Raw genomic sequence first — 11061 nt, 5'->3', positions numbered from 1 at the left:
ACATGAACCCCAAATTTGGAATCCTGCCTCTGACCAGCTGCCCTGGGAAGCCAGAGGTCACCCTACTCCAGGGGAGGAGTGTCCCCTGCTGAGAGCCGCCCCAGGGCAGGAGGCCTCACCCTGCAGGGGGAGGGGAAGGGAAGGCCCAGGACCAGGGGCAGGTCCCCTTGGGGATGGACTGTCTGTATCAGCATTGGGTCCTCTCCTCTGCCCTCCTGCACTTTAGTCAAGGGAGGGGCCACCTCAGAGGAAGAGAGGATAGAGGGGGCGTGGTGAGGGGCTCAGGGGACCACTTGGACATGTGGTGTTACTAGAAGGTTCTAGCGCCAGTTGGGTCTCCTGTGTGACCTGATGCAGGAGCAGCTCCAGGAGGAAGGAGCAGAGCTGACTGACAGGGAGGGTGAGGCTGCTTCTCCCCCACGGGAGCTGGTCTCTGCTGGGCAGGGGGCAGGAGCCATGATGAGAGCAGTGCAGGGGGAGGGGGTGTGAGGGACAGAGGGCACCTGGAGAGTGAGGCCAGGGCCCTGGGGAGGAGCTTGGGGGTCACTGGGGAGATGTGGGAAGGAGGGCCTGGAGGGGTAAGGCTGGTCCATGCAGTGAGGGTGCAGGTCCCCAGGCAGCTGCCCCTGGTTTCAGAATAATGTGGACACAAAGCTCAGAGTCTGGTCCTGAACTCTTGTATGTGTCCTTATCGCATTTGCTCCCTTATCTGTTTATTCAGAAAGTTCATTTAAAAAGTACCTCAGTGGACAGCCCAGTGTCTGCAGCTGTAATACTGTAATGAACATTTAAACATTTGTTAAGGGAATGAATCATATTTAAAGAATCCTTTTTTAGAGATTTATTTATGCGTACAAGAACTGGGGTACAGGCCAGAGATGTGGGGGGTGAGAGGATTCACCATAGACAGAGTGGGGAACAGAACTGATGAAATACACTGCTGAGGGGAGCAGAGCGAGTCAGGAGACTGGAGAGGAGCCCCCTCCCTGTGCCATGTGGGTCACCTCCCTGGCCGGGGTTGGAACTTGTGCTGTAGTGGCTGCAGATGGCTTCATAGTTTGTGTCTTTACCCCTTGCGCCACCAGGAAGGCCCACATTTGAAGAATCTTGACACACATTAATTCTAATAAAGAGTGTGAGAGGAAACTTTTGGAGGTGGTGGATATACCTGTGGTTTGGGTTGTGGGGATGTGTTCATAGATGTCTATGTATCATCAAATGCATCGTGCTGTGTAGATTAGGTGTGTACAGCGCTCTCTGTGCCAGTCATTCCTCAATAAGTGGTTTAAATAAATTTCCTCTAAAGGGACAATAGAGGCTCCTCCTGAGTGGTCTCAGTGGTCTCAGTGGTGGTGATGTCAGAGGTGATGGGATTGGGATTTGGGGTTGAACTTCATAGATCTCACACTTCAGGACTGTTTGAACTTCTGGGATCCCCACCCTTTCAGGCAAAGTGAACCCATGTTCCTAGGATTCTCAGCAGCCCCAGGGGGTGGGGAAGGGGCAGGGGCTCTGTGACCCACAGGGTGACCTGCCTGGGGGCTGTGGGTCTGGAGACACAGGGGCTGCTCTGGGGATGGGCCCCCTGCCCTTGCCCCTGTGCTTGTTTGTGTTGGTCCGTCTGTCTGTCCCTCCTCTCTCCATCCTCCCCTGTGTCATGGCTGCTGTGTGATCTGGGGGACCCTCCCTAAGGACCCATCACACCAGGGCCTCCTGATGCAGTTGCCTATTGGGGTTGGAGCAGGAGGCCCCTGGGAGGAAGGAGGGGGTGGGGTGTCCTCCCAGGCTTTGTTCCTGACAAGCTCCTCCTTTCCTGTCCCTTCCTGTCTCAGCAGGGGGTGAAGCTCAGGCTCCTCAGCATCCCTGACGCCCTCACAAGGCTGCAGGAATGCAGCTCAGTGTGTGCTTCCCCCTCACCCCCATCTCTCCTTCTTCTCCTCCCTCTTCCTCACAGGGCTGGACAAGGACTGGTGTGCATGGGGGACACTCTCCTCACTCAGGACTGGGCTCTCTCTCAGCAGACACTGGGGGAGGCTTCAGCTGTGTGCTCCCCTCCCCCCTGGGGTTCAGCCTTGAGCCCCTCCCCTCTGAGCCCCAGCCTCTCCTGTGTCAGGGTCTCCTCAGCAGGAAGAGGCTCTCAGGGCAGGAGCTGAGCAGCAGGTACAGCTTGTTCCAGGGAATGTGGGGTTCCCTGGGGAGTCAGGGCTGGAGCTAGGGGTGCTTCTCAGCACCTCTGCCAGGAGCAGCCTCTGCTCCCCCTTCCTGCTCCCCAGGGTATGTCTGAGGTTCTGGTCCACTAGACTCTGTGATTTCTCCACTTCACCATGTGTCCTGTCAGACTGTGAGGATCAGATTTTCTTTCTCTCCCCAGATGCATGACAGCAGCTGTCAATAAAAGTCTCTGACAAATGAATGCTGGTGGGAGTTCTTCCTGGATGGATGGCTGGGGGTAAAGGAGAGGGCCTAGAGGAGAGAAATGCTTTTGGTTTCAGGATGCAGGGGTGTGTGTGTGTGTGTGTGTGTGTGTGTGTGTGTTTCCTGCACTCCTGTCCCCATCTCCAAGCTTCCTTGTCTGCATCCGCCTTCCCCTCCCTCAGTGTCCACCTTGCACTGGCCACAAGGGGGCAGCAGAACCTCATGGAACCTGGGCACAAGCCTGGTGGCCTTTCCATTGGCCCCTGGGCTCCTCCCCACCAAGGAATCCCCCTTTCTGGTGCCCCCAGGCAGGAGATGCAGGATGGACCTGCTTCCCTCTGGGAGCCCTCTGCTTCCAGGACTCACAGCCCAGATGACACACGTCAGGGCTGCGGGAAGAATAGGCCCCCAACACTAACAAGCAGGTGCAGGTGCACAAGGGAGGTCAGGGAAGGCATCTCTGAGCAGGTCACTTCAGGCGAGGCCTGAAAGGTGAGGGTTTGGGGAACAGAGGCATCAGGAGACCCTCAGGGGTGGGGGCTTGGGGCTGGGATCTTAATTCTTTCTATCACTCATCCTTTCCATAATATCTTATGAAAATGCAGCTCAGCTAACAAATATGTAAAAACATTACACAGATTATGAAAATAACACATTTAAATAACACGTGAGATTATATTGTTGTAGAAATAAATTCTACCTTTTAACCAGGCAGAGGAAGAACAAGGGATACTTCAGGAATGGTGAGGTCAGGAGAAGCTTTATGACTCATGCATGAGGTCCCAGACCTTGGTAGCCCCGTAAGGTCTGAGCACCCGTTTAAAGACCAAGGGTTCCTTTTATACACAACTGTCTCCATGTCTGTTACAGGGATAGCATCATTTTTCAGCAGGCACAGCCATTTGTGGCAAAGTCCCCAGACAAGGGGGGCTGGGCATGGAGGGACAGATGCAGGCATTCAGGGATGGTCTTGGAGAGAGAGAGACCAGCTGGCCGGCTGCCCGGCCTTGTAGATAAGAGTGCTGAGGCCCTGGCCATGAATCTTGAAAGGGAAGGAGCTGTAAGTCAGCAAACTTGTTGATGATGCCTGTGTTGGAGTGTTCATTGCACCCGGGCTGGAAATTCTGCTGGAATCTTTATTATATTCATTTGCTCAATAATACATTTTCACTTCAATATGATTTTTAACAGAAATTCTTATTTTTTCCTTCCCTCTTGACCCCAGATTTCTTCTTCTTTTTTTCTTTTCTTTTTCTTTTTTTTTTAAAGATTTATTTATTTATTTATTTATACGAGCACTGGGTACAGTCAGAAGCGTGGGAGGGTGAGAGAATTCACCAGAGCCAGAGCGGGGAGCAGAGCAGGCAGAAGGACCGAAGTACACTGCTGAGGGAGCAGCGGGCGGCAGGAGAGGTCTGCGCGCCATGTGGGATCCTCACCTGGCGGCCGGGGATTGAACTGGCTCTGCAGAGGCTGCGGGCAGCTTTGCAGCCCAGAGCTCAACCACTGCGCCACCGGGGAGGCCCCTTTCTTCTTTTTTTCTAATATTACTAACATATCATTATTTTACATCCCTGTTTCTTTTTAAACAACGTAGTACTTCTCCCCTCAGCTGTGGTCACTGGAGTTTCCTGACAGCAAAGACCACAGTCTCCCCACAGACACTGTGCTCTGGTCCCGCCCTCTGCTCCTCCTCTCCCTGCTCCAGGACCCTTTTGCACTTCCAGCCCTTCCCTCAGTGCTGTTTTGACCTCAGGTTTCTGAAGAGACGGAGAGTCTAGTCAGGTGGTTGCCCCTGGCCAGAGTCCCTGCCTGGTGACCCCGAGCCCTGGACAGGCCGAGTGAGTTGCCGAGCTGAATATTCCAGGTGAGTGATGTGTAGTTAGTGACCCCTTTATATTTTGGGGCGATAGAAAACAGAGAGGGGAGCAGGTAGAGTCTACGTCCATCAGGGGCTGATGCTCAGGTCAGAGGGGCCTCATATCCGGACCTCCCTTTGCTCTCTTCTCCTTCCTCCATTTCCACCTCTGATGGTCATTTGTCCTTTCCCACATACCTGGAGGAACACTGCTATGTCCTGTGGGGCTCAAGTCTCGTGTTCTCAGCAGACTGAGGGGTTTTCTAAGTGGACGAGGCTGAGGGGCTGATGGGCAGCAGCAGCGTCTCCTGAGAGCTCAGCTGAGGCTGATGAGGCCCCTCCTTGCTGAACTTGGAGCAGGACTTACAGGGGCTCCCCTTGAGGTCCCACATGGTTCCCCAGATGACACATGTCAGGGCTGCGGGGAAGAACAGGCCCCCAACACTAATGAGCAGGTGCAGGTGCACAAGGGAGGTCAGGGAAGGCATCTTTGAGCAGGTCAGTTTAGGTGAGGCCTGAAAGGTGAGGGTTTGGGGAGCAGAGGCAGCAGGAGAATCAGGGATTGTAAGGAAGCCTGAACCTGGGAGAGCTCCCTGAATTGGAGGAGTCGCCTGAGCAAGAGGGGGCCCCTGGGAGAGAAATGGGAGAGGGTCAGAAAGAGAGGGGGAGGCCTGGGCACTCCTCCTTTAAGCAGAGGGATCCCCTGAAGGCATGAGACAGGGAGCTGACCTGAGCTGACTGGAGAGGGTCATGACCTTGGAAGGAAATGGACTGGTGGAGATGAGGCTAGAGGTGGGGCTGAGAGACCCTTAAGAAGATCAACAGTTGTTCAGGAGAAAATGAGGGTGGCTTGGGATGGGTGCTGGTGGTGGATATGAATTGAGAAACATCTTCATCTTTTTAGTGTATTGGAAATAGGCTGGGTTGGGAGTGGACGGTGAAGATGACCCTGGAGTCTCTGGCAGAGATAACTGGGGGGACATAGGTGCCCTTCACTGAAGAGGGGAAACCACAGGAAGTGAGAGGGGAGGAAGGCCCAGGCTTCCTGGTTTCCTTGGAGACATACAATTGGGCCTTTCTGGTGACCCCGTGTCGTGGAGGGCAGGGTCTGGTCACTGTGACCAGGTCTCAGGTGACATTAACATCTGAACAAGCTGCAAGCCCTATCCATGCAGTGTGGGCAGGACCAGGTCCTGGCAGCTCCTGGTGCCCAGTGCTGACTCTTGGTGTCCAAGGTGTGGAGCTCCTGGCTCAGCTGCTTAGAGGAGAAGAAAACACGTCCCCTGAGAGCACCTCACAGGCTCTGCCATGTGGGGTGATAGCTGCCATGGGGTCACTGGGGTGGTCACCATCGGGCACAGGCTGAGCCCCCTGCATGGGGCTCAGTGTAAGTACTGACTGGGGCTCACACTCACCCCTAGTTCTGGATCTGGGAGCAAAGAAGCCTGGGGCACAGTGGGTGCTCAACAGTTGGTTCTAGGTGGGAGCCTCCCTTGTGCCTGCAGGGGTATCAGGGTGCCAGCCCCTCCCCTCTGCTGGCTCCTCTGATCCTGCTGTTTCCCTGCTGATACCCGGGGTGCTCTGTCCAGAGGGCAGGGTGGAGTCTGCTGGGATTGCATTTCAGTTTTCACTTTCAAATGGTAGAAGGAGCCAGAGAAGGTTGACCCTCCTATATATGAAGAAGGGAGGTTCATTCATTCATTCAACACAAATAAGTAGTGTTTGCCCTGTACCAACTACCTTGGAATCATCAGTGAATCTGACAAATATTTCACCTTGTGAGTTTATATTCTTAAGTGGGAAATAGAGCAGTCATAATAAACTAACAGATTGTAGATGAAGCTGGAATGTTCAGAGAATAAAGCACCAAGCAGAACAGGGATCAGAGATGAGGAATATGCTGGGGAGTGAGGACAGGCTGCTGTATTATGTGGGCATGCGGGTTGGTCCATCCTGAAGAAGACATCTACACAAGGGTGAAGGGCGTAGGGGGTTAGTTGAGTGGTGACATGTGGGATGCAAGTCCTTTCCTTCCAGTTTTACTGAGAAATACTTGATGCACATCACTGTGTAAGTTTAATGCTTGTGGCATGAGAATTTGGTTAATATATACCCAGAAATGAAACACAGTCCGTTCAGCTGTATCATCTTCTCATATATTGACAGTTCCAACACAAAGACAAGGACGAAGAAATGAAAATAATTTTTCCATGTGATGAAATCTTGTGATTTATTGTTAGCATCTCTCCTGCACCCCAGCACTGTCAGCTGCGGTTGTGTGCACTGCCCATGGGAACAGGCCACATAAGTGGCCTGGAGTGAGTGTGGCTGGTGTGTTCTGTGCACACAGGGTCCTCATGGCTGGTGGGAGTAAGTGAGGGACAGTTCATCAGGTTGAAGGTGCTTGGTAAATGCTGCCTGGGGCAATCCCGAAAATCTGCACAGGAAACAGATACTTGCACTGGCACCTGCCAGGTCCAAGAACCCTCCAGCACAGAAGATGAAGGCAGGAGTACTCATCCAGCCTGGAGACTGTGGTGAGTCACAGTTAAGTTCTGGGCCTTGTGGTGAAAATTGTGGGGGGAAGAAAAGCGTTGGGAAGGAAGGCATCTTTAGACCAGTGAAGTCTGTGTGCTGGGTTATGGAGGTTGGATGTGGAGCTGTCGAAAATTTTAATCAGAGCAGCACTTAGCATGATGCATCTGGCTGTCATGGGAGGGGAGACAGTCTGGAGGTGTGGAGTGCAGATAAGGGGCCAGGCAGGGCTCCTGGCTTCATGTAGTGGCAGTGAGTGGACAGGAGGGATCAGACACCAGAGGTTTAGAAATAAGACCCAACAGATGAGCAGAATGGGGATAGGAAGAGTTTGGAGAAGAGAAGGGTCTGCAGAGGCTCCCAGGGTTTTGCCTTGTCTGCCTGTGTTTGGTGGCAGGAATATTAATAATTGTGTGTCAGTTACCTGTCAGCACAATGCTGTGCAGCAAACAGCCATAACAAGTCTCAGTGGCATTTAGTAATGATCATGGACAGACTGGGAGCTCAGCCAACCTGGGATGGATCTGCCTGATCACTGCTGGACTTGCTCACATATCACCGGTCAGATGTGGGCCTGGGCTGGACTGGTCACATGATGGGGTCACTGGCTATTGGCGGAGGAGGGAGCTGCAGCTGAGGAGGCTGAGGACCAGGCAACATTGCATGAATTTCATGGTCCAGCACCTGGACTCAGCATGTCCTAGTGACACGAATGCAGAGGGCAGAACCCATGTTCAAGGGCTTTTCAAACCTCTGCTTAAGTCACACAAGCCCAGCTCTCAGTAGACAAATCACGAGACTGAGCTCAGCGTCAGAGTGTGAGGAAACACAACAGGATGTGCAGAGTGAAAGAGGCTGGACAAGGGAGAGCAACAAGGGTCTTTTCAAATAATGAACTTGCCACAGGTGAGGTAAAATCATGAGTTGTTATAGAATTGTGAGTGTGAAGGGCACGTGAGGTGTCTTGGTAGATGTAACCCACAGGGCTGGAACTATGAGGTAGGCAGGTCCGGAGATAGAGCTGGTCAGTTGATATTTGGAAGTGAGGGGTAAAGAGACAGAGAAGGTCAGAGAAGATGGCCTGGCTGTGCGCAGAGGGGAGGCTCAGTGACTGAGCCCAGGGACTATGTAGTTAGAGGAAGAAACATCAGGAAAGAAGCTTAACATGGGCCCAAATGGGACACAGCCTGGAAAGGCAGGGTAGGGGCGACCAAGCCACGATGGAGACATTTCTAGTTGGACTCAGGAGTGTCCTGAGCTGAAGGGAGACTGACTGGGAAGCACCATGGAGATGGGCGTTGTCAAATAGGAGACTTGTTCCCTCACCCAGAGCAGACTCCATGGAGGAAGAGGAGGAGCTGAGACACAGGTGAGAAATGAGAAAATGCAGATGTGTATGGATGATGTAGTTTACTCTTCCAGATGGGAAGAAGATTCTACAAAGCTTTGAACATCATTACATATTTAGAGAAAGGAAAAGTAACAAAGAAAACTAATCCCGTGTGAACAGGCTTATGCAGGAGAGAGAGAGGGCGAGGATGATGGATGGAACTAACCTGGGGAGAGAGGGTGACCTGTAGGGCCAGAGCTCAGGGATCAGTTGTCTTTGGTGGGGAGATTCCCTCTCCCTGAACCCCAGGAGGGTGGGAGTGAGGTCAGCTTGGGTATGGAAGAATTATTGGGTGGTCAAAAGAAACAAAATAGCATCTGTTGCAGGAAACTTGTAATTTCAAATATTTCCTCCTATTAGAGGTCGTCCACTCAAGATTTTGTGTTGATCATAATGTTTGACCTAGTTTGAATGTGCCAGTGAAAACTTTGGTGATACATGCTTTGTTCCTCTAGACGGATCTGGAGTTTTATCCTTGATTTATTTATCCTTATGGCTTATGTGTTTGGAGACAGAGATATGAAATTCCTTCTCCTCTCCTCTGGGCATCACCTCTCTGCCTGCAGGGTTGGGGGAGGAGCCCAGGCCTCTCCAGCCTTTCATACTCTTCCTTCTATTCTCTGTGTTAGGGTCACCAGCTTGCTCCCCCAGGGGTGGTCTCCCCCACATCCGCCAGAATGCACCTTGACAGCCTCCCCTGGAGGTGTGCACGGGAGGGTCCTGTCCCACCTGACTCTCATCTCCCTGCCTCGGGTGTGGGATCTGGCTCCCAAGTGCACATGACAGGGCCAGAGGAGGATGGAGTGTACATGGTGTGCATGGCCTCGGTCTGGTTCCCGGAGTCCCAGGTGCAGTGGAGACACCCCCATGGGGAGCAGTTCCTGGAGTTCTCCAAGGTCCAGGCCCAGGACACTGAGGGGCTGTTCAGCGTGGAGGCCGCTCTGGTGGTGAGAGACAGCTCTGCGGGAGCATGACCTGCTCCATCCTCAACCCGTCCTGCGCCAGGAGAAGGCCATGGCCATTATCATCCAGGTTGTTGGCAGCCCTCTGACCTAAAGGGAGCTGGAGTTTGTGGAATACACCTGTTTACTCTGCATATGGAGCTCTGGGACATTAGAAGTGCTGCAAACAGAACTTCTTCCTAGAACTGACTCCTGTTCTCTGACGACGTGCTGGCTTGTGTGCATGTTCCCCGCTAACCAGGGAAGCATGTTCCAGCAGTAACTTATTCATCTGTATAAGCACAAACACAATTGCATGCTATTTTCTTGTTCCTTTGTTCATATCTTCAATGAAAGTGTGGGCTGGGAGAGTGAAAGGCAGAGCTGCTCTCGATGGCTCTCCCCAGCCTCCCCTGCTGCAAATTCACTTAGACTCTGAGTCTTTGTTAATGGCAGAGAACTTCATCAGCTGCCCTCTCTGCAGCACCAGGTCAGCACTGATTTCCCCTCCTCACTCCCTGCAGGCTCAGAGGGAGGGGCTGGCACCCCCAGGGGTGCTGGGCTGGGCTGTCCTGGGCTGTGTCCTGATGGGGTCCCTGTGAGGTCTCTGGCAGCAGAGACTTTCTTCCCCTGGGCCTCTCCGTAGAAGCCGGCTTTCCTGGTGAGCCTGACCTTGCTGCTCCTGCAGGCTGCCTGCTACACCCAGAGAGAACATTCCACAAAGAAGCAGGAGCTGCACTCCTGAGACTGTGTCTCCATGAGGCCCCTCCCTGCCCAGCTCTGCCCTGGGCTCTTCTTGGGGTGCAGGTTCCCTGTGGACAAACCTGTGAGTGAGTCCCGGATGCTGGAGTCTTGTCCTTCTGCTCTGGGTGTAGATTTCTGGGCCGTGGCTGTGAGAACAGTCAGATCAGGATTGTGCTGAGGCCAGAAAGGAAAAAAAAATTGAATTTGAACTGGTTTGAGTAGGATGAATTTTACCATGGGAGATCATTTCCATTTGGTAAAGAAAATATTTCATGGGATTTTCATGCTGTTTGTAGAAGAAAGGGGATCAGCTTTGAATTAGTCTTCTAAATTAATTGGAATTGACTTTATCTACTTGAGTTTGTGTTGAGGAACCCAGAAACTGAAGGAGGGTTTCCAAACCTATTTTGAGGATCTGGACTATCTGAGCAGAACACTTGCCATCTGACATTTTCAAAGAAATGGCAGATAATGGACCTTTAGAGGAGCCTAATATTCTACTTGTGATGCTTTTTATTCTGGAATGGAAGAAACACACCTATTTTCAGAAATCACTAAATATCTGTTTCCTCTAAAAAAGTGAGGTCATATTAATTTATGGTATATAGGACAAGAATCTCGGTTCCTCTTTTCTGTCAAGACCAACTAGAAAGAAGATAACTGCTCCCTGATTGAGATGAGAGTGAGGAAGAGACTCTCAGACTCAGGGTGACTTAGGGAGCTGGGCCCCTGTGCTGAGTTGGTGCTTCCACGTCCTGAGGCAAAGGGTCATGGGAAGCACAGTTTCTAGAGGAAGCAGGATCCTGAGCCCCAGACCTGCAGGGAGGAAGGTGTGATCCTCCCCCAGGGGACCCTGACGTGGTTCTGGTGGGAGGAGAAGATGGAGAAAGGGGAGTGGGGAGCCAGAATCAGTCACGTGTGCGACACAGTGCAAAGGAAGCTTGCGATAGATTTAATATTTTCTCTTCTTCTCATATGTGTTAATTTGTATTTATGTTGATTTTCTTCCTTTCTCTTCTTCTCCTTCTCCCCCACAGGAGCTGGTCTCTGCTGGGCAGGGGGGCAGGAGCCATGATGACAGCAGCGTAGGGGGCAAAGGGAAGGGCAAAGGGACAGAGGGAAGCTGGGGGTGAGGCCAGGGCCCTGGGGAGGAGCCTGGGGGTCACTGGGGAGATGAG

General features: G+C 52.4%; 1 protein-coding gene across 1 annotated transcript in view; it reads left to right on the top strand.

Moving 5' to 3' along the window:
• Positions 1-9884, top strand: part of BTNL2 (butyrophilin like 2) — a gene marked incomplete at both ends in the record, with an annotated part of 19910 nt that extends 10026 nt beyond the window's left edge. Inside the window, 2 exons of the mRNA XM_084259350.1 lie at positions 8973-9145; positions 9828-9884. Coding sequence (XP_084115476.1) covers positions 8973-9145; positions 9828-9884 — 230 coding nt within the window. The remainder of the gene's footprint in view (positions 1-8972; positions 9146-9827) is intronic.
• Between the last annotated feature and the right edge of the window lie 1177 nt (positions 9885-11061).

The sequence above is a fragment of the Talpa europaea genome (genome assembly GCF_964194135.1).
Source record: "Talpa europaea genome assembly, chromosome: 2".
NCBI lineage: Eukaryota > Metazoa > Chordata > Mammalia > Eulipotyphla > Talpidae > Talpa > Talpa europaea.
The sequence above is the reverse complement of the archived record's forward strand: the minus strand, read 5'-3'. Positions and strand labels throughout refer to the sequence as shown.